Source organism: Pseudoliparis swirei, chromosome 4, assembly GCF_029220125.1.
Source record: "Pseudoliparis swirei isolate HS2019 ecotype Mariana Trench chromosome 4, NWPU_hadal_v1, whole genome shotgun sequence".
Lineage (NCBI taxonomy): Eukaryota > Metazoa > Chordata > Actinopteri > Perciformes > Liparidae > Pseudoliparis > Pseudoliparis swirei.
In genome coordinates, this window is record NC_079391.1 from 21343747 (window position 1) to 21368335 (window position 24589).

At 44.1% G+C, this 24589-nt stretch overlaps 1 protein-coding gene and 1 pseudogene across 1 annotated transcript in view; both read right to left on the reverse strand.

Moving 5' to 3' along the window:
• Nucleotides 1–24589, reverse strand: part of LOC130192427 (serine/threonine-protein phosphatase with EF-hands 1-like) — a 991358-nt pseudogene that overhangs the window by 191773 nt on the left and 774996 nt on the right.
• The window catches only part of ccdc102a (coiled-coil domain containing 102A), a 54509-nt gene that overhangs the window by 17040 nt on the left and 12880 nt on the right, over nt 1–24589 (reverse strand). The window contains exons 2-5 of the mRNA XM_056412418.1: nt 12521–12976; nt 11033–11431; nt 4791–5020; nt 3544–3652 (exon numbers count right to left, since the gene is read on the reverse strand). Of these exons, the coding sequence (XP_056268393.1) occupies nt 3544–3652; nt 4791–5020; nt 11033–11431; nt 12521–12892 (1110 nt within the window). The 5' untranslated portion in view covers nt 12893–12976. The remainder of the gene's footprint in view (nt 1–3543; nt 3653–4790; nt 5021–11032; nt 11432–12520; nt 12977–24589) is intronic.

The following is a 24589-nucleotide window of genomic DNA, read 5'->3' on the forward strand; positions in this document are numbered from 1 at the left end:
GTCCACATTATTAATCTCTAAGTACATTAGATGCTGCACATTTAATGCAGAGACTGCAAGTTGTTTGATGTACAATTCACGACCGATCAGATTAATTGACCAATTAAAACAGTGAAGTGGAAAAGCAGCTCTTTCTTTCGTGCCCCCCACCGCGCCCCTCCCTTCTCCTCCTCCACTTCCTCCTCCGCGCAGTGCTCCTCACGCCACCAAACAGGTGCACCTCCTTCTCCTCTGACCCGCAGCATCAGACACACAGGTCATGACGGTGTTTGTCCCCTGACGTTGTTTTGTAACCACAACATTAGCGCTGCTGAAAACATGACGTCATAACTGGTCGACGTTTCCACACAAAAATAAACAAACAAAAATTCAGAAATCCATGATTTCAAAGCCTTGCAGCTGTTTACTGACGTCATGTTTGAGAGAGAGAGAGAGAGAGAGAGAAAGAGAGAGAATCTTGGGTGCCCTTTTTTTTAGGTTTGAGTACCTGCCCCCCAAAATGTCTGTGCACGTGCCTGACCGCAGGCGATGCAGATGTGGAGAGACCTGTTTGTGATTTATGTCTGAAAACTCTGTCAGCGGACAGTATGAACCCAAACAAATTAAAAAGACACTTGGAGACATTACACCTCACTTATTTCAGAGGAAACTTGGTGAATACCGCACAGGAGCAAATCACTTTGTAAAGGTGGCATCAGCTGATGAGCTCTTTAGAACACGGGAGAGTTGTGTGGCTTTCTGCACAGATGGTGGGCAGACCATGGCAGAGAAGTACACGAGGGTTTGAAGCTATCAGCGTGGTCAATTTCATAAAAACAAGGTCCCTGAAAGCACCACTGTTTTCACTCTGTGAGGAGACGGAGCCTCCAGCTGTTTCACATGAAGCTCGGTGGCTCTCACGAGGAAACGGGGTTGTCGCGAGTCTTTGAGCTCAGAGAGGAAATCCGTCATATGATGACATGTCATACGGGACAGTACAATTAACATTGTACACATATTATCCATACACATATTACTCTGCAAATAATACTCAGGTGGACTCAGTTTATCATTTATTTTATCTTGAATATGGTTTTTTTCAAATGTATTAATTACATTTACAAGTTTGGTGATGAATAATTTCTGATGAAATTGGCCTATCTCAGTGACATATTTGGAAAGCTGAATGAATTAAATCTTCATCTTGAGGCAGAGAGCATCATCTTCCTCAGCTTCAGACCAGATCAGCGGTTTTACTCAGAAGCTGAGATGTTGGTCAGAAGACTTGATCAAGAATATTGATTCCTTTGAGAATCTGATTGAATTTTAACTAATACTGATACAACTTGATAACTCACACATATCTGCACATATCTTTTTTGCACGGTATTGTTTTGAACATAAATTTAGTGTTAAACTCTTTATTGCCAAATATTTTAACTTGTTTTGTTTAGTTTTTCACAGGTTGCACTTCTTGTTATTATCTTTTAAATATATCCAATACCAAACATGTTAATGCAGCCACAATAAGCTATCTGCCAAATATAAGTGTTTTTTTCACAACTTTATTTGCATTGTTCTAATAAAGTGATTTTACTTTTTATTTGTTTTTGTCTGATGGAGAAATCTGGTTTAATTAAATGTGATTGCAATTTTCTTGATTCTATTCTTTGAAAACGCACAGAAGGAGGAGTCACACAAAGTTGTTATTTCAATAAAAATTCTGTATAGTGGGGCGTGACAGAATAACTTTGAGAACCACTGCATCAATCCAAGCTTTAAACAAGGCTGATAGGCGGAGACAGAACCAAGGTCCTTAGCCCAAACCGTTGCTTTTTTTCTTTATAGTTTGTAATCTATTGCTTCTGGAATAAATCCATCTTTTTTGTTCAGCTTGGCTACACAAGCTTAGAGCCGGTCCCGTAGAAGCTAAGATTCAATCACGCTAACCTTTTCACATTGCTCATTCTGAAACCAGAAACGCAGTGAGGGCTCGGGCCGGTCAACAACAACTCTCCTTGCAACTTTTGCAACAGCTTGACATTTAGCTCTATCTCCACGTTTGTCACGCTCCTGTTCCCGTCTTTAAAAAAGGGATTCCATTTCTGGAGCCAAACATCCCCTGTGGTCTTCAAGTATCTAGAACAACAAGCACGTAGATAAGGGTGACCCGGACTCCTTTGGCATCCATTTTCATCCCTTCTTGTCCTTATCTTATCTCTGCCCGTGTCTCATCTGCCTCCTCTCCACCTTCCGGCACTTCGCACTATCCCGCTTTTGATCTCCCATCTCCCCTAACATCGCTTATCTTCCAAAGCACCCGCCGTCACCTCCTCTACACATCTCTCACATCTTTTGCCCTCCATGCCAAAGCGGTCCCTTTTTCTTTCTCCTGCGTCTCTCCCCTTTGCAGGTCTGGACTGCCCCCGAGTGGTGGACCACAGCCAGGCCACCCCCGGGACATGTTTGTGCCCGGGGGCTTTGAGGCCTCGGATCTGTGGGTGGCCACTTTTGGTCCTCTGACAGCTGAGGGCATATATGAAGATCTTCACGGCACCAAAAGAAGGAATGGAAAGATAATCAATTGTTTCCATATGCAGCAGGTGACAGCCTTATTTTTGTAATACTACTGTGGATATGTAGATGTACCACTACTGTATAAACATATATGCATCCTTATACGTGCTACTGTATTCTGTTGGGATCTGTTATCATAAATTAGTTATATGGAATGAAACTCAAGAATACCGAATGATATTTGGCATCCCACATGGTGTTATTGAAGCCCCAATAACATCCTCTGCATCCTGCCCAATATGTCCTACATATCTACGTCCTGCTTGGTCAAATGTGTAGACTATATGAAATGTGTTTGACTTATTCCAGAGTATAGTGGGATAATGTGTAATTTAAACCCAAACTTCCTCAGAGAACCGTGCACATCTGGAACATTTCCTTCTGTGCTGCATGCTTCCTGGCAGCCAGAGGAGGGAGGTAAGGAGGCACTGACATGCAGGCCCTTGTGTTGAATGAGCTACAGCTACAGCTTCAGATTTGTTTGAGACACGCGCTCCAAATCCCTGAAACTAAAAAAGTCCGATCACACCCGAAACAAAAAAAAACACCCAGCTGCCGACGGATGAAAACCGCCTCTCTCCAACATTAAAGGTTTCTGTGGCCTCGATTTACAAAACAAATGTCAAGAATTAACGGTATCTGGTCGGTGCCAGCTAGCAGCTCGGCTCCGATGCACTGCGCTGCTTTTCAGCTAAATGCATTCTGCAGGCTGTCGGGCGGAATCGAAACCATCTGCAGCTGAGCAGAGGCAAGACCAAGGAGCTGAAGGAGTGAACCTCCATCCAGAGTCAGAATGCCAAGGAGGTTCACCAGAATTAGTGTGTATGTGCAGGTATTGAAAACACGGTAAAACCTGCTACGGATCGGCGAAAGACTCTTTCCCATTGACAGACGACCAGGCAGCAGATGTGTATCACCATGTGGGGTTGTTTCCTTGTCCTGGTGAGACACTTCCACCTTCACTTCACTTCACGCGTACGCTCTCACCTGTTTGAGGGTCTCCTGTTTGGTCTTGCTGAGCTCCTCGTATTTCAATTTCCACTGAGTGAGTTCGGCCTCCAGCCTCTCGATGCTCTTGCTCAGCGCCAGCTTGTCTCTGCGGGGAGAAGGGGGGGACGACACACAAAGACATGACGCACTCCATCATGCTGCTCTCGAGTCTGAGCGGGTTATTATTTCAGCCCCTGCGCACCCGTCAGGTCCCGCATCTTACACCCTGACGTTTTAGTGTAGGGAGCACTTCCTGTCAGCAGAGAAGGCCATTACTTTGACCGAGTGTAGAATAAGCAGTGCTGGGGTTACACTGGTCCTTACACATTAGTAACTCTCTCAACAAAGTAATAAAGGAGACACCACTTTAAGTGCAGACCCATACAGTATGAGGAACCTCTACTGAGCAACTGAAAGGCAGAACTACCAATGCTCTTTCTTTTTTTTAAATGGTTGGAAGTAGCATTCAGATCCTTTTTTGCAATCTTCTTTAAAGGGCTATTTCAGCTATTAAGCATTATACTGAACGGACTCCCAAAAGACCAAAAAAAGAGAGGAATGGTTCAATTATAGCAGCAGAGGCTGCAATATCCCAACCAGGCGGCAACCACCGCTTCTGAAGAGTGAAGCCAATGCAAAAGTCTGGGAAACTAGCATTCTCTCCTTTGACCAGCAGGGGCGACTCCTCTATATAAGCCAGACTGTATAGAAGTCTATGAGAAAATGAAAACTTCCAACTTGATATATTCCCTCAGTAAACATTGTAAAAAGGAGTTTATGGTCTCAATCTCTAGTTTCAAGTCTTCTTCAATACAACATGATGTTCATTGAGTAAATGATGCTCCATCGAGACCATAAAGCAGAGTATGCTTTGTGGTCTTTATATTCACAACTACCTTGTGATTGACAGTTCGCTACCCTACCAGAGCTGTATATGGCGCTCCTACATCACTCCTTCGTAGTCTATGATCCTGATGTTTAGTCATCAGGGTCAACCAGGTCATCTTCCCATAATGCAACCCACATCTCTACCGTGTTACACAAACCGTCTTTCTCGACTCTTTCTTTTTGTCTATGGCCTATGGTGGGAAAATATCGTAGTGGGGAGTTTAAGAATGCAATGCATTTAAAAAGTGAAATGATGTTTTGTAGGGTTGCATATGAAGCTGCCAAACAACTGGTAACTAGAGATGGTTGCACACCTCACATCTGTGCTACAGTTTGGGGCTTTCTGTCCCTCTTACTCTCTCTCTTTCAGCAGGACTTTCTGGGACTCGTCCAGGCGGAGCTGCAGGGCGTTGAGTTTGCTGGAGTCTTCCTCAACCGTGCCGATGTCCTCCCACAGCTGCCTGCTGCGCTCCTGCCGGCTCAGGCGCGAGGGGGACGGGTCAGCGCCGCCGCGGTTTTCCAACGCCTCCTGAGTGTCACCGTCCGGGTCCCTGGAGCGCAGGACCGACTCCAGCACCTCGAAGTCCTGACAGAGAAAATGATATGAGGGGTAGGCTTCATATATCGTATAGCATTCAGACTCAGCTATCAAGGGGAGGTCACCAAAACTAAATCCAACAGCAAGAAACACAAGCTAGTCTAGTTCTGGATGAACTCAGCTTTATTAAGAAAAATGACCCGACATGTAATAAACCTGTTATCCTTTCATTTAAATGGATATGACTGGGAAAGAGAAAAATCAAGAAACTTAAACATAGATTAGACAAAACTCCAAGAAGATGTGAAGATACGATACAAAATATGTGCAACATATCTGTTAAAAAAATGACAGAGAGTTTCAGAAGTTGTAGTTTTGTGCAGAAAAATGTAAAATATTGTCGAGGAGATTTACAAAAAGTTCACCGTGTGAAAGTATAAATATATTATGTGTGCAGAGTACAAGATACTAGTCCACAAGATGAGTGTTAATGTGACGGATAGAGGAAGGGACATGTCCCCACCAATATCAAGGGATATTATGGATCCACAAATCAAGGAAACGATAGGATAAAAAAAAAAACGAAAGGCATCCGTCAGCCATGATGAAGTGTTATGGCCTCGGTCTGATTTGGAACGCTACAATATCAGCATTATCAGAAATAATGCATGCACAGCAGACTATAGGACAGGTAAGATTAATTTTTCAGTAAATATATTAAATTTGTTCTCATTACATTACAACTTTCGATGCCACGCGCACATTTGAAGAGGTCGCTTCCCTAAGCAAAAGAAGAGGGAGGAGTAGAGATCCGCCTGCATCTGTGTGTTGACTCAGCAGCAATAACATTAAATGAGAGAAGATCTTCCACACAAGAATAAATATTTAAAATAATGTTTTAAGAATGCCTGAGACCCTGTGGACATGGTCCACCCAATTGGTGAGGGTAATGCATTATTAACCTTGTGTAGTTAGGGTCAGGATAGCCTATTGGTCAGAGCATAGGAGCAGAACACATCAGGTTAGCAGTACCTCGGCAGCACGGACGCCGGGCCAATTCTACTCTCTGAGAGTGGAGCTAAGTACAACCAAACACTGAATAAGCCATTCTTAAGAGGTCAAAATGTTACAATTAACTTTCATGAGCTGAAAACACTCTTTGAAAGAGTTTACTTTTTTTAAACGACTCCCAGAAGGGACAACGCTGTGACCTGTCAATCTCAAGGTAGCCCCGTCCTAAAACAGACTCTGCTTTATGGTCTGTTTGACTCTAAATGGACCACCATTTACATCATGAACATCATGCTGTATTGGAGAACACTTGAAACTAGAGATTCAGACCATAAACTCATGTTTACAATTTTTACTGAGGGAATAAATCAAGAGAGAAGTAGAGTCATTTTTCACATATTTCTATACAATAAGATTCCAACTCAGAGGAGTCGCCCCCGATGGCCATTAGAGAAGTTTAAGGCACTTCAGCACTGACTTCACTTTTTACATTACATTACATTTTGCTGATGCTATTATCCAAAGCGACTTACAATTCACACACCGTAGGCACGGCAACGGGAGCAACTTGGGGTGAAGTGTCTCGCCCAAAGGACACATCGACATGGGCTAGTGGAGCCGGGGATCGAACTGTCAATCCTCTGATTGAAGGATGATCCTGATCCCCACTGTGTCAGTCACTCTTCAGACCCGGAGGTCACTTCCTAAAGAAATCAGGCGTACCTGAACAGGACTCAGACAGCAGGTCTGACCTGTTCCTTTGCCCCCTCCTCTCTTCTCTTTGCTCCAGAGGAACTCTGGTGACAACTACGTTGGATAAATGTCTGCATTGTTCTCACATTGTGTCCACACCTCAGTCACATCCGACCTCAATCGAGCCAGGCCACTCCGGCCATGTGGTTTGGTTCTGATCGGCTCCCGATGCGAGATCCAAAGCCTAGGCCATACAGAGCTCACAGTTAATGCCTCCTGGACAGGAGTGTTATTGAAAAGACGAGCGTAAACACGGCCTGATTCTGTGTTTGAGAGTTTTATCCAGTGGCACAGCACAAGATCAGAGCTCATTCTGAGCACACTCAGACCCACCGGGGGGTACTGAGGTGGCAGTATACGGTGTTAAGACCCTATCTGACTCAATTAGACTGAGTTTAATTTGTGCCCGATCTGACTCTGGGTCCCGGTCAGGTGGACCTGTGAAGACCTCTTCATCAGTGAAACAGAAAGGAGGCTGACTGAAGACTAGAAACAGGCCACAGCAGCTGCCTATTTAATCCAGACCAAAGGCACTCACAGCATCCACTGGGAAGAGAGGTCAAAGGTCATCAACCAGGAGTCAATTCAGAAACAAACGAGGTCATTCACATCTAACAAAAAATGACCTTTTAACACTCGAGACACCGGCTGTTGACTTAAAACATGACACACGTCAATAATGAGGTGAATTTAAATGTCACCATCTAAATCCAATAAGTATCTTTGTAAATATTCCCCCGCTAAAGTTTGCATGCCGAAAGGAAGACAGAGCGGCGATGACGCTGCTGTCATTACAGGCCCTCTCCAACAGAGGGACCCAGCACACAATGGATGTCTGCAGCCAGACCCCGATTCTGTGCCACATGTGGAAGTACTCAGTGTGTGTGAGAACCAGAACAATGGACGGAGACAGGAAGTGAGGCTGTGCTTTGGGTGGGTACCAGTTAGCCACATTATCAGGGCTTAGTTTGGAATGCTGCAGCCTCGGTGTTTATTTCTCTGTCCCAGTGTGTGTGTGTGTGTGTGTGTGTGCGTGTGCGTGCGTGTGTGTGTTACCATGGAAACCCCCCTCCTGAGCGAGCTGAATGTCAAGTCTGATAGGCAGTGACAGTGATTTTTATTCACTGATGCACAGGATCCTTCGTTACGAGGTTACAGCTCACGTGCGTGTGTGTGTGTGTTTGTGTGTGTGTGTATGTGTGTGTGTGTGTGTGTGTGTGTCTGTGTTTGTGTGTGTGTGTGTGTGTGTGTGTGTGTGTGTATGTGTTAAAGCAGTATATAAATGCAAAGAAACAGAGGGCCCCACAAGTGATGCAGACACACATTGGGGAAGGGCTGGAAAACGATGCTGAGGAGAGGGACGTCTGGAATATACCTTGCTAAGACTGATATATAATATATATATATATATATATATAAATATGATCATGTCATGTAAATATTACAGCACCTTCTAAATCACAGTTCTTTACAGTTGTGGTTACAGATTCATTCTCCTCATCTCTGCAAAAGAAATCCACTAGATATCACGATAATTGTTTGGCCAAATTCGTGAAAAAGTTCCCAACTAGAGGATATTTCATGTATGACCATAGACGATAAAAATGTGACGAAGGTGAAAGGATGCCGTATTTGCCAAAAATGTGCACTGTGGTTTTTATTGAGTTTGCAGGTGCAGTCTGTGTGCATTGGACACCTGCTTCACGGAGCCGGCAGCTCATTGAGCAGCCGGCTCCTGACACAGAAATACACACTGAGGCTGGAAAGTAAGCCTCGGAGGGGAAACTAAAAAACTCAAAACGATAACGGATCTTGAGAAATTGAGAACTGTTTACTTTGGCCCGGTCAAACTCTTCCAATGTTCAAATCTGTTACTATTACTCAAAATGCCTGAGCAGTAAAAATGGAGCAGTGGAAAGGGGAGGTGCTCCGCCTCTGTGGAATGGACGTGAACGGGAGTTTGATTTTATGGAGCGTGTGAAGTCTCATCGCTGTGATACTCGCCCGCTCTACCGAGGTCCTGATGGCGATTCTGTCCGACATAGGGCACCGAATAAATTGTAAAAGTGGGTCGGACAAAAGTCAGATTTTGCACTAAAAAGAAAAGAAAGTGAGGGGGACACAACACATTTTGTCCCCCAGTGGAAATCAGGCCCTTGCCGGTGGCGTTGAGGCTTAAATAAAAATGTTATCCCACATGACTTCACTCACCAACTGTTGAGAGGACAATACTGGAACATCTGAGGATATGCTGTATATTATTGGACATATTTTAGTTGCATTTCTTCGAATTTTTCCAATAATAAAATTACAGTGTCTGGACACAGCTTTCTAGATACTGGTATTAAAGCGAGAAGATGGAAATAGCCAAGAGCAAAGAAGGGTGTCAGACAGCTCCATGTGACGGGTCCAGGCCCGCGGCAGACGTTCAGTCAGACAAATACAACAAACTATTGTTTTTGTATATATAATATGACTACCGGTATATATCGAACTTTTTAAGTTGTGATATCAAATAATTTTTGCGGCTGTAGACAAATGTAATTTTGTGGAAAATAGGTCAAAATGGTTCTTTGGATAGGAAAGGTCGCCGACCCCTGAACTAAACAAATAGAGTGAACCACACGACACACTGACGAGTGAGGTCATCTTGTCGGGCTCGAGTTTCAGGTATTTTAGGGGTCCAGGAGTTCCTGTTTCACTTCCTGTTTTTGTATTCTCAGCATTAAATGGCTTCCACAGAGCATTTCAGTGGCTGAAGGCCGACATTAGAGCGGCTCGCGTGTCGGTATGAACGAGGCCGAGCGAAGCAGCAGGTCTGTACAGAACCAGAGATGTTTCAGGTTCAGGAAGGGGTCCAACAAATAACACACAGAGAGGAAAAAAACACGCTGACAGAGAAGAAGTACTGCAGCATCACAGAGCCCTTAGGGAGAAGAAGGCATGATGAGAATGTGTGTGTGGGGGGGGGGGGGGGGTTCCTTAAATAGGACACCCCCTCCCCAACACACACACACGTGTACTTTTGGTGAGAGATCCAACAGGGCTGGAGACCCTGGCCTACATTCGCCGGTGCTCGGGTCACTTTGTCCATGCAGCAGCGGGGGACGTTAACACGAGCCCGAATACTAAATCACATTAGCAGCTTTTTTTTTACGGGATGAAAGCTTGAACCTGCGTCTTTTTCATCATTGATTCATCATCGTGGAATGAAAGAGGAGATGCCGTCACCTGGTGCCGGACAAAAAGATGATGCCATCTTCAGACTTGAATTTGAATCCCGCTTGATTAACGAGTTGATTAAATATAAATACATATACATATATGATGCTTTTCAACATCCTTATTGATTGATGAACATCAACAGGCTCCATAAGTTGTGAATAGAGATGATGATAAACGGCACGCCCGTCATTTCGTCTTCCCAAAAGGGCTCGATGGAGAACACGAGAGACATCAAACACGACTCTGATGAACAGATATGTGAGTGAGAGGGTTTAACAGACACCCAAACACTGCAATGTGGGTCCATGACTGTTCAGACTGAGGTCGCTCTGATCTAGCGCCACATATCAAAGTTCAGATTGCATGTGATTTGTGTTTTCACACTGGAAAAACACCAATCTGATGCAAACAAACACAACCAAAGCAAAATCAGATTCAAGCCACTCTTGCCCACAGTGGGAATGAAGCCTAAGAGCCGACAGTCTCTCTCCGCTCAGTCAAATGTGCTTAAACTGTGTTTAATGCCACACTGCTATGAATTGTGGGTAATTTCCTCAGGGGAAAGTCCGGAGAAATGCAGACTTACAGAAAGGGTTCATAAAGGGCTTAACATGTCTGAGAGAGAGCCCTCAAGCACTCGAGGATGTGACAGTGGGACAGAACTAAACCCTCAAAGTCTGAGAGTCTGTCCGTGTGGAGATTGGGCGGAGGTCTCTTGTGCCCTGCGGTGCAGCAGCTGTCAATCAAACACGGACACGCTCCTCCAACCAACTGAGGAGAAAGAAGCACTTCTGATACGTCCCTGAAGAGCCTTTCTTTCTTTTAATAAGACAGAACTATTAGAGGCACCGTGCTTACACAACAAAAGGACGGCTACATTTGATCTCACTTGACCTTCAACACCACAAAAGGTCAACCTCCTGGTGGCACCAGAAACAAGATTGGGAGCTCTCCAGACGAGGATTCATATTTCGTGGCAATCGTTCTAAAAGGTGGTTGAGATATTTCACCAATGACACCAGTTTGATGAACAGAACATGTTCTCTAATCCCAATGTCCACTGTGACTCACCTTCTGTTGATGCGACTTTTGTTCGTCCAAGCCCAAGACCACGTCCCTCACTGGTTCTGCCTCCGGAGACCCTGACGGTCCCTCCCCCACCCTATCCAGCTTGCCGTCGCCGTGGACCTGGGAGGAGGCAGGGGAGGAGGGCGGCATGGGTGGAGAGGAGGAGGCGGCGCGAGGGTGCGCCGGGGAGGACGATGGAGAGGGGGCAGACGGAGGAGGAGGAGGAGCAGCGTCGGGAGTGCGGTCACCGCGGAGGCGCAGCGTCTCCTGCCGCAGGGTCTCGCTCTCCGAGGCCAGCTCTTGCCGCTCCCGCCGGACGCTGGTCAGCTCCTTGATGAGGGTGTCCAGCCGCTGCCTCAGCTGGCGGACCTCATCCCGCGCACGGTTGCGCTCCGAACGCACCTGGGAATAAAACATTGATAACACCTGATGAACACATGAACCCCGGAGCCTGGGGGTTTCTCTGAAGGTCTTCCATCTTTGAAAAAAAAGTTGCAGTAATAAACTGCAAGTAATAACATTATTCAGTAATTTATCGAAACAGTTATTCAAACAGGAGGAAATAATTAATTGGTTGGGGAATATTTTCGAGGGACGGATTAACACCCTCTAGGTGCTCAGGATCAGACTTCATTACACACACAATACTTGGAAGGAGAGTAATTCACTCTCGGTTTGGATCTTCGGTTAATTATTGAAAAAATAAATATGATCCGTCGTTCTGTCTCTGTCTTTAACTCCGACCACCATTTCTCTCGAATCATAACAAAGTGCCTTTTGTCTTCCTTTCATAAAAACATTCAGAAAACCTTTCCTTGTGTTGCTTTTGAAATAAAAATCCAAGTGGGATCCCTAAAAATAAATATTCCCTCATCCTTATTAAATTAATAATATAAGATTTGAGGGAGGCAGCTGGCCTAGCTGAGTCTGACATAGCTTATATATAGTAATAACTGTGATAACTAAAATATTTCTTACTTAAGATGCACTTAGTAGCTTTTTTACCCACAGCTTTCAACACCCTCACGGTCTGCAGTAGCAGTTGAGTTGTAAAATGGGTTAAAAGCTGCTGAAGGTGGAGCTTGAGAAAAGGATAACTTTCATCCTCGACTCATTTAATATTATTTAAGTAACTTAAGACAAAATAGTTATATTTCAGCGCTTTTATAACTGTTGTTTTAATCTTCTTCTTTTTTCTTTTTTTTAATCTTTGTCAAATGGGTATTTTTTGGTATGTGATTAATATCAGGCACATCATATTGTATTTTAATATTGAGTTATATATTATATATTCCAGTTAAATTATCGCTGATTTATAATCTGTAGCAGCAGACCCCTCTGTGGAGTCCACCAACAGAGTTAGTACATCTAAAGTCAAATGCATTCTAATTAAATACAATAATGATGAATATAGAAGGTATTGCATGGCGACAGAAATTCACAGCTTTTCAGTAGACACCCCCCTCCTGACTTCAGCACCCACAAGCCCACCTTGCTCCACTTCTCTCTCCAGTTGGCGGTGCAGTCCGACCACCACCTCATGGTCTTCTCCATCTGGGCCGCTCGGGCCCGAGCCTCCTCCAGCTCCCTGAGCCTCAGCTCCTCCCTGCTCTCCCAGTCGGCCCCGGCTCCGTCGCCCAAGGCCCCCAGGGAGCCCAGAGACCCCAGCCCGAAGCCTCCCAGCCCAGGCGACAGCAGCAGCGGGGGGCTGGAGCTGGGGGTCCCTCCGGTGGGGCTCGGGGTGTGCGTGAGGCTGTCCGGGGAGCGGATCCCCCTGTCGGAGCCCAGACCCAGGCTGCACAGCAGGCCGCCGCCGGCCGACTTGCCGCCGTCAGACAGGTGGGGGCTGGGGGTGTGGTTCATGCTGGAGGGGCGGTGGTGTGGACCAGGATGAAGGAGGGGAGGGGGGGTTTAGGAGAGCATCATCCTCTTCAACACCAGATCAACCTGGAGACAGGGACACGGGGAAAGGAAGTAAAGTAAATGGTTCGCAGAAGAAACGTGGGACACATATTCGAAGACGAAAACAATTCAAAGTTGATCAGACGGTAAAAGAATCTTTGAAAGAAAAGAAAATGCACACGCACACACATTGCCCTGCCTTTGGGGAGGAGAAGCCCTCGTCTGCTCTCAGAGCTTAAGAAATGGCCATGACAACAGATCACTGACACTTACACACTGTGTTGGCGTCCAAGGACTCTCGCGGGGACCGGTAATTAGGAGAAAAAGAAGTTGACACTTTCTGCACACCCGACTCACTCTTTCACAGTCTCATCCCTGCCTCTACATTCTTACGGACCCGAAAACTACCACAAAAAAACTATGGAGAATAATAGATAATAAATACATGACAGTTTCAATACGGCCTTTGCTGGCCGTACGTTGTCGATACTCTAAATAAATCTCAGAACAATGCCTGCCGTGATAAATCTAATCCGAATGAAGTTTTTGCTGGCGCAGAGTTGTCTCCAGTCAGAAAGCCCTTTAAAGTGTCTTAAACCTGCATTTTCTCTACTTAGCACCAGGGGGCGACTCTTCTGATTATATAGAAGTCTATGGGAGAGTGACTCTACTTGAGGGCTACGTATTCCTTCAGTAAACATAGTAAACATGAGTTTATGGTCTCAATCTCTAGTTTCAAGTCTTCTTCAATACAGCATGATGTTCATTTCGTAAATTATGGTCCGTTTAGAGTTAAATAGACCATAAAGCAGGGTATGCTGTGATTGACAGGTCGCTGTCGCTACCAGAGACGTATACTCTACGTCACTTTTGTTCATTGGCTGCAAAAAACAACAACATGGTGACTGCAAAATCAATGGGTTGGTGGACTGTGATTCTAATGAATACGTCTACTCCCTTTAAACAGTCTGTGGTTGTCTCCCACATCACTATTTCTTTTCAAACACGGACCCATCTTGTGTCGCTGCATCCGACAGAACGTTAGCTAACCACGGAAAAAACACCTTTTGTCGGTACCTGCTTATGTGCCGTGATTAGAACTGATCATTAGGAATCAAGCATTTTCTAAATTTTGTTTCATTTGTGTGGATTCTTGAACACATTTAGATATAAAACTAGCTTTGTCAATTCCCATGATGTAATACATTGATTTAATCTCACTATTTGGTAGCACCTCTCCAGCTACTCTGTAGTTCCTCTCAGCTCTACGGATTGCGTTGCATCTTACAGTGGTTTTGGGTGTCAGAAGGAAACCTTTAGCGATGACGCCTTTATAAGCTCCTAATATGTCCATGTTGTGTCTACAGGTTGCTGTGCCGGCCAAGGGGTCAAATTGATCTATTAATGCAGTTTTAAGTATTACATATCAGATTTGACAAAAAGACGCTCTGAAAAATATGTTTAGAAAGTGAACGCCGTCACATCAATCTGGAGGCTTTGAATGAACCACACTGGAGACTGGTCGGACATTGAGACCACATGCCCCTCTGCTCTCTCACCCTATGTAGATTCATAATAAAAATACTTTTCACTCACGTCATATTAATACCTTTTAGCATTCTCTCAGTGCCAATCGAACTTGTATTGTTCTTTGGTGTATCGTGATAAAACCACATTCGGCGTGTGATCTCTCCCCTGGGGTCCGCGGGCGAACTCTGATCTTATCGATGCAGACAGTGCCATGATTTGTGGTTTGAGAACAAATACCGTCTCTGGCTGTGGTGAGGTTGGCCTCCAACTCTCTGAGCCAAGAAAAGCTACGCTCCTTCCCATTTCCCCTCCCCCTGCTGCCTCCAGAGGCGGTCTGGAACTGTGGGAACAACTCGCGGGAAAGAAGGAAATTAAGCGGATTTAGCATGAGTAGCTAAGTGGAGGAAGTACGAAAACAATTGTATTTATATTTTTACATGTTGACTTCTTATATTCAAGAAAATGTCACACCATCGCTCAGTTTTACTCTGAAGAAGTGTGCCATTAAGTGTCTCAGCGAGAAGTCAACATGACACAGCATGCTGATGGAGCGGTGGTGGTGGACAGGATAGGACAGACCAGCAGGCAGACTGTGGAAGAGACATTCATTTTTTTTAAAGGTGGGGGGGCATCAGGAGCAGAAATGTGAGCAGCTGCGATCGGCTCCTCTGTCCCGTCTGATGCTGCACTGAGAGACAAAAAGATGATCGGTTCACCCGATCTGGCTCTCCACTCACATGTGATCGTGGGGAGGGGACGCAAGCAAAGGCCCTGATAGGACTGACATGTACACTATAGGACCCGCCAAGACGCATTAACATCTGGCTTTTGTCTCGAGTGGGGAAAGTCACCATCGGCATTCCTTCCAAAAGCAAATTACTTTCCATTTATAGTCGAATAGACCATAAAGCAGACTATGCCTTAGGGCGGGACTACCTTGTGATTGGCAGGTGGCTACCAGAGTGGTGTATGGCGTCATTCCACGGTGGAAGAAATACGGTCACTTCCGTTCACTGGTTGCAAAAATCCAAGATGGCGTCAGCCAAAGATGGCAAACTGGAGGCTTCAAAACAGAAGTTCCAAAACCAGTGACTAAACCTTCCACTAATGAGGTTAGTGACTGGTTCAAAACCTCCTCAACGCCATGGACAGAAAGTCATTTTACGCCTCTGATTCATTGTAAAAAACCAATCCTTTAATCCAGCATGTCCATGATTTTGTAACAGAAAGACAGGCAACAAGGAAAGGAGTCTATTGCCTATTTAGCAGGTTTTACTATGTTTAAAGTACAAAGTATTTGGGTTGTAAAAGTGTTCATGTGGTCAAATGCTGCCCACTTTCTGTGCCTCCTGACACATGTCAAGTAGGAGCATATCGCGCGCGCACACACATACACACACACGCATACACACACACACACACACACACACACACACACACACACACACACACACACACACACACAGCTCCTCTTGCTATATCAACTGCATTTTTCATTTCAGAGGAAACAGGTCACAGGTTTCAGATGCTACATCCACACTAATCACATCTATAAAGAGTAGCGCACAACACGTACACACATGCACAAACACACAAACACACAAACACACAGGACAGCCTCCACATCTGGCTGTGCTACAAGAGCCGAGGCATAATGTTGATTCAGGCCTTAAAACAATAGTAAAATCTCCTGGAACTTTTTAGGAAGCCACAATATTAGTATAGTCCCATAAAACAAATATAAAAAGGTTGGACTTTCCCATCTTTATCAGAAGCAACTAAAGCCACAGCAGGATGTCAGAGATGTCTGTCAACGAGGGGCCGTGCCCCGTTCATTAAAGGCTATAAAATATTGCTTTTAAGTTGTTCACCGGGTGCATCCAATAAAAAGGACCCAAAGAGCTGGCCAACTCCCCGCTCACATTAATCATTTAGGAATATTAATTTCATAGGACCTCGTGGACAAGCTGACACAAATCAGAGGGAGTAAACACAGCAGCTGGTGATGGAGAGGCTCCGTTGACGGGGTTCCCTCTTTGCTCATGAGCACAGCTGATTTACAGCAGCCGATGAAGAGGGGAGAGAAGAGGGCCTCTTAGCATGTTCATATACATCCAGGTCGGAATGTGTCACGAATTGTTCGCCTGCACTGACTTGCAGTGGAGCTCCCTCTGTGTTACCGCCCCGGTACCGCGACTCTCTGGGAGGGCCGAGTGGTACGCTGCAGGGCAGTGGTCCTTTGGTACTGGGTCGCAAAGAAAGTATGAATGAAAGAAATATTGCATTTATTATTACGGTCTGAAAGATTTTTGAAAAATTATCGGATATATTCGTTTTGTGCCTCTGTGCTTCTTAACACATGTCAAGACGTTCGTCTTGGTCATGTGATACGTTACCCCAAAAATTTAGCCCGCAAGCGAGTACCAATAATTATTTTAATAAAACCATCTTTCGAGAGCTTCTTTGGAAAGGGGAACGGCCCAACGAGGAGACAGAAGAAGAGCAAAGGGCATACAAGAAAAAGAAAGCTGCAATTAAAAGACAATATCAGGACTTAAAGTTCTGGTTAACCGCTAGAGGTGATTCTTACGCGTCCTCTCTGCATAATATGGCGATAATTCAGCGTAACGGTGAGTTGTATTTTTCATGTACTTTATATATATTTTTTTAGGGTTCATCCACATTTGGACCAATGGATTTCCATGACTTTAAACCAAATTTCCATGACCAAACACTTTGTGAAATCTCGGTGTATACATAAAAAAGCTTTTAGTTGTTCGCTTGGTGGACCCAATTAATGAATGTTCTCCTTCGCCTTCACCACCTTAATGTGGCGGAGAAGTTTGATTGGCTCAGGGACCCGGAGAGCTATGTTGTCCGGGGTATCAGGCCCTGGTAGGGTGTCCCATGGCAACAGTTCTCGGCGGAGAGTCCTGACTAAGAACACCAAAGAGCCCCTCGCTCGCCTGTTTCTTCAGTTATTCCGTATCCCCCTTTTTTTCGCTCCTTCCTAATGTTCCTATTCCTCCGTCACTGCTCTTGCGCCTCACAGATTGTCTCTTTCTTCCCCTTTGTTGGCCCTCCGTCACCACAGGGGCCCATAAAATGCACCAGCCGGCCAGCGGTCCGAGCCACGGGGCCATAAACTCTTTGACGGAACATCTGTCCTCCCCGGCCGTATGCGGCACAGCCCCAAACTCTGACAACTTCTGCTCTCGTATATTCAGCGTTATAAACAAGTCGTCAGACCGCACTTGACCCTGTGACCCTCCCATTCCTCACCCCACCACACACACACCGCTATTTACTGCCCGTCAATGCAAATGTCTGCTTATCGTGCCGAGATGAGCGACGGTCTGAGCAGAGGGGTCACGGCCGATACACAAAAACACCCATATGGGCAGCAGCGCTGATTTAGGTGAAAGTAGCCAGAAAGAGTCAGCTGTACACTCTTTGGCTCTGAATGAGAACTCTCCTGCTCGGTGGGGGCTTGTAGGGTGCAACCGCGCAGTGAAAGAAAGAAAAATAATCAGAATCACACTTTGTATCTTTCTCAAAGGCAGCAAAAATGTTGGGCGTCAATATTTAACTTGCTCGTAACTGTGTTTTTAAGTATGAATATTCAAACGTCCTTTTTGACAACAGTTTTTAGCATCAACATTGCGATGTGTATCGATCCAATAGTCACATCTCAAGACACGCGAGCCTGGGGAATTGATCCAAACTTGTTGCACGAGAGCGCTTCTCATTTTCCATTCTGCCATTAAATAGCTACAGTCTACATATACCACCAGTTATATGGTTACGAGCTGAACAATAACATTTGGGGTCCGCGCAGTACGTCTGCCTAGGGCAAGGGTCAGCAACCTTTCATATCCAAAGAGCCATTTTGCCCTATTTTCCACTGTGACGACTCTCGGGCCACCACCCGTGGGTTTCCCCCAAAAGCCCCAAGGATTACCAGACCACAACAACAAGGTTCTGTTAGACGACATGTTTTATTTGTATCACACAGCAGACCGCAAGACTGCGCCTCTGCTCACTTGGCTCTCAGCCTACAGCTCTGCTGCCCTTTAATATGAGCGGCATCGGCTGCTGACTGATTGCCAATCAGTCAGAGCAGCTGACTAATTGTCAATCAGTCAGCAGCCTGGAGACAGCTGCCACATCCACCAAATAAAATGTGCCCGGAAAAGCTATCACAGCTTATACGGTTTTGTATATATTGTCAATTTATGTATACAAAAACTATGATTTGTCCAAGGACAAACACGTTTTCACTAACAGACGCCTTAATACCCCAGCAGCAGTAGTTGAGTTATTGAGACTTCGTGAAAGTAGATTAATTTGCTGTTGAGAAATCGCTCTTCTTCGCTCGTCTGCAGCTTGAGACTGTTCAACAAACTCTTTGTGCTCGTTCTGGAAGAGTCTTTCAACATTACGTATTTGATCATTCCTGTCACTTATAAAGCGTACAGGTCAGCCAGCAGCGTTGGCAGTGAAGGCAAATGAATGCGTCCACGCAGAATTAAACTCTCTATAATCTTTCACAACTTCTTTTTTTATTTATTCATTGACATTTTAGTTATTTTCAGTGACACAGTAATATCTCAAACTCAAAGATAAGAGGTGTTCCCTCTGAATGATTGTCTTCTGGGAAAAACATTAATATATATATATATATATATTCTTTTTTTGTGAAAGCCTCAGGGAGCCGTAACAGAGGGGCTAAAGAGCTGCATGCCTCGGGGGATTCAACTCGGTGAAACGGCGAGTGGTGGCCACTCTTTGCTGGAGGTCTCACTGAGGTACGGCTTCCTGCTGGCAGGCTCTCACTTGGGTCCATTTCTTCCGTGGCAGTGCGAGGTGACCGGCTCAATGCCGGCTTGGAAAGTTACAAGAAGTCTGAAGTCACTGCAAAACACTCGTCCCGAAATCAATTAAAAAATACAAAGATGTATCTATCATTTGCTGCTTCTTTTGATGTACAGGACGAAGCCTCGATAAGCCGTTCCAAAATGGCTGACGGTACAATTCTCCACCTCCTAATCATTTCAGCTCTGGCTCCAAACTTCTCCATCAAACCTCTTCCCTTTCCAAGTCGTGGAGAGTTCTTGAAACAGAGCCAGTGGAAGATTTCCAAACATCAAAGGAGAACTTGAGAGTTTTTTTTTCTTCCTCCCAACCGAAATATCTAACTTTTTAACAGGAAGAAATCTATATATGCGAGCGTGTAATCAGCCTGCCATGTGAGATGTCAAGCACGATTGTCCTAATTACACGATCAATGGAAAAGATCAGAGACATTTGGGCTGTGATGAAAGGGAACTGGCAGGGACTCGATCATAGCTCACTCCAACACTGCACAGTTTACAGACAAACACCTGAAGAAATATCCCAGTTGTGATGCGCTAACTATCCAGTCTCGCTCATAGACTGTATATAAGAGATGGACTTGGTTATTGTGACGTCCCCCTTCGGTGTGTTTGGCGATTAGGCCGTCGCCGTCTTGGCTTTTTGCAACCACTGAACAGAAGTTGCCCTGTTTTGAATGCGGAAGATTGGCGTAAAGACACCGTATACGGCTCTGCTAGCGGAGGCGACCTGCCAATCACAGAAAGCCCACCCTAAAGCATACCCTGCTTTATGGTCTAGTTAACTCTAAATGGACCATCATTTAATAATAATAATAATCAATTATTTTATATAGCGCTTCTCTAGACAATCGAAGTCGCTTTACAGTCCAGAGTCTAGTAGTCATACACACACACAGTCATCCCGGTGGTGGTAAGCTACATCAGTAGCCACAGCTGCCCTGGGGCAGACTGACAGAAGCGTGGCAGCCAATCAGCGCCTACGGCCCCTCCCCCACCACCAACATTCATTCACATCCATAAGAACCGGGGTGAGGCTGCGGTACATGTCTTTATGATGGTGGGGGAAACCGGAGTACCTGGAGGAAACCCACGCAGACACGAGGAGAACATGCAAACTCCACACAGAAAGGACCTGGAACCACCGGGACGACCGGGATTCAAACCCAGAGCCTTCTTGCTGTGAGGCGACAGTGCTAACCACTGAGCCACCGTGCTGCCTGCTCTAACTAAACATTGTGAAACGAGTGACTGAGACCATAAACTCATGGGAATACATCAAGAGAGTCGTTTTCTCATAGACTTCTATATTCTGCCTTATTTTTGCAACAAGAAGCGTCGCCCTCTCATACTCAGTAGAGAGAATGCAAGTGTTAAGACACTTCTGCATCGGCTTCACTTGTCAGAATCGGAGGTTGCCGCCTGGTCACGCCGTGGCAAGTTGAACCTTTGGTTTGAGTCAACATGACACAAATAGACTACATGCGCAGCGCATGCATTTTAAATGTCAAGCTGGATGATAAAAATCCTTGTTTTGCTGTCTGGCTGTCTTAAAACTAGGGCTGTCAGCGTTAACGCGTTAATCTATGCGATTAATTTGGCCGCGTTAACGCACTAAAATATTTTAACGCAATTAACGCATGTTTTTTTATTTTATTATTTTTTTTTTATTTTTTTTTTAGCAGCACAGCGTTTGACACTGTTGCTTTTTTTTTTAAAACAATCATTTCTCCTTGAAAAAATCAGTTTAAAAATCAGATGAATCAGTCGTCATCTCCTCCTCCCTGCCCCCTCCTCCTTCCTCCCGTCTCCCCTGGAGGGCAGAGAACGCGTCGGGGCGGCGGCGGAAAAGACGCGGTAACAAAAAACTTCACCCGAAATTGGCACCGTGATTGGTCAATCACATTATCAATCAACATTTGAAGAAACTAAAACCAATGAACAAAATCACTCCCCACCCTTAAAGGCTCATTTAGCAGCCTGTCAGTCAGAGCCAGAGGACACAGAGAGCCAGAGAGGACACATTTGGGCAGGAGGACAATGATTGTTCTTTCAGTTTATATTGTTCTGGAATGTTTGATGTAAAAACAGGGGTAAACAAATGCATTAACTTTTTTTAATTAATTTAATTTATAAATGTAAAGGGTTAAAGAGGGTTAAGCTCAGAGTTCACGTGACAAGTTTGAATGTCAGTCAGTTGCCAGTCAGTGTGGTTCTGACGGACCAATGGGGTTAAATAATTTTTTTCAATCTTTACTTTCAATTTTCTTCTTCTTTACTAAATCAATGTTACATTAAATAAATTATAATTCATCTTATATTTATTAAATACCTTTGATAACACAGCTCCAGCTCTAAGAAGTTTAAAAACACAGCTCTATGTTTTTGTGTTTAGAAAAAGGTTGTAATGATTAAATTTTTAATTACCTTTTTTCCTCCTTATATTTAACCCTTTATTTACCCTTATATTTATTTTATTGGCATATATTTTAACCTGGAATTCAATTATTAATGCAATTTTAAATTTCCAGAAAATTATTAGAATTAATATTGTTTTGTTTTTAAAGTTTTGACTTTACCGATGTTTGTTTGAAGTAAACATAAACAATTTATTAAATGAGGTCAAATGATGTGGTCAAGGAAAGGGCAGGAGGGTGATAAAATTGAATCAGGTCAAAAGGTTGAATGCAACGGGGTTTGTAAATGAATTTTGTTTTGTTTTGAAATGGTAAAATGAGGGAATGGAGCAGAGGTCAAATTGTTATGACATTATGCTGTTCAAGTTAGTTATTCCAAGCCAGGACAATGCTGTGTTCAAATTTCTCAATATGGTCTCAATATTTTCTCAATATATATATTTATTTTTCACGACATTAATCATTTCATGAACAATACAATTTATCATCCATTTATATTAACTTTAGCTGTGACAGTTTGTGTGAAGTTTTTGTCTTTTTTGAAAGAACAGAATGAACTTTTACTAATTTAAACTTAACTTTTTAATTAATATTTAAATTTAATTTAATCGCAATTATTAGCCTACTTAAAACACATGACACGGGGTTCTCAAACAGACTTACTGGATCACATTTCTGTGCAATGTTGAACTTATGTGTTTTGGTCAAATGACAGAATATGAATAGTCATATTTTGGACTTGCAGCATGTGGTGTGATGCTGAGGGTTTTATCTAGCAATTACTTCCTTGTATATTCTATTATTTTTTTTGTCTTTAAAAAGAAGAAAAGTGAAAATTGCCATTACAACTTCCCGGACCCATAGTAGTACCTTGAAATTGCTTGTTTTGTCCCAACAACCGTTAAAAGCCTAAATATATTTCTTTGACTAACATTTATAACAAGGAAGGGCGGAAAATGTTTGACATCTTTGCTTGAAAAACGAATGACACAATAAATCGATTAGCATGGACAGTTAGTGTTGTGGCGCTCTAACGGTGCTATTATCCAGACTACTCTGGGCTGCTAATGGGGTAATGTTATTTATCCAGCCATTACATTTTTGGCCGAGATCTGTGCACGTTTTTAAAGCAAAAAATGTTCACGTCATTTGGCTCAGGTATGTAACTGCTTCAGACTTTTACTTACTCAAGTGGTTTTCAAAGTGCTTGTATATTTTAATAAAGTTGGCTCAGCTTCTATTCCCTCTGAATCAGGGATATAGTTGTATTTTAAAGGCAAATGCAGACATGGATTTATCTGTTTCTCTTCCAAGAACAGCATTTTAAAGCATGATGGTTTCTTTGTAGATTAGATTGCAGTTGAGGCTTCTGGGAATGTCATTAGACACGCAGGTATTTAGTCATGATCCCGAAGTATTGTATTTTTGTTTTGGACCTGCTGTCAGTGGGGATTTGAATTTCGGGGTAACTAAGTATAGAGAGGCGAAGTCCCGCCCCTTTCAGTGGCCCACCATGGGTCCTTATTTTGGAAAGAAATATTTACAGTAGTCAACGGTTAGAGACTAATCCTCTTTTTTATCCTGTTTTAAAGATAAGTTTGCATGTCAAGAAAGATAAATGTTATCGTAAAACTGTGAAAACACGCAACTGTGCAAAGTTATCTTTTAAATTGAAAAACATTATATGTGTGATTCATGGAGCAATTTGGCGTCTTTATGTAGCACCACTGGGCAAACACTGCCAAGTACTCATAAAGCTTTTAATCAGGTGAGCTGTTATTTACCCGCCGCATACCAGGGACCGCAGCAAACAGCAAACAGCACACGGCAAACAGCAAGGTCCGCTTGTTAGCAACTTAGCAAGTAAACAAAAAACTCTTCACAACCGTATTAAATTATATGTAAGACTCCAAACACTCATCCTGGCCTCAAAGGATTGAGATTGAACAATGCATTGAACAAAGATGCTCTGCTCGGTCCAACTTTGGAACATATGATGTTTGCATCCTTTGCTTGATGAAACACACACTGCGTCTTTGCACACGTACGCGGAAAAAAATATAAAAAGAAGAGAACTTAAGTTATACAGAACATTCCATTCATTTTGGTGTACTTTGTATCGCCCAGAGGGCTTTACACTCGATACACAAACAACATCCCTGTCCCAGGACATTCACAAAACATTCCTGAAGCATTACTACACCGGTGTCACACACACACACACACACACACACACACACACACAATCGCCACGTATTGGCCATTCATGCCAATAGAAATGCACACAAACTCAAACATGGATTGCACTCTGCGCCAAAGATAATCTGCAAACTCAAGAGTGAATTTGTGGGTCAGACTACAAAATCTGCCATTTTTTGTGTTTTGTGTGTGTGTGTGTGTGTGTGTGTGTGTGTCGTCCTTGTGCCTGGGTAGTATGAGTGTGTCAGAGTGTCCAGCTCAGCACAGGCTGGTGGTGCAGTATGAGTATCACATTTCCATCACTTATTCAACAGAACGCAGAGAGACAGAGAGGAGTGAGGAGAGGTTGAATGGAGGTGATGTCAGCTGATGATGATGATGGAGGAGGAGGAGGAGGAGGACAGGGAGACACTTTCCACAACTCTTTTTTCACAGCTTGGGGCATGTGAGGCGCCTTGGATTGGATGCTGTCAACAGGCATATTTTCACCCAAATCCACCAGCACATTGGAGGCAAATACTTGGAAGTGTCCCAAACAAGAGAAGAGGACGGGAGAAATCGTTGACATCGAGGAGAAATGGAAGCCGTGCCGACACATTTCTGCTCAAATCGAAGTCGCGGAACCGGCCATGCGAATG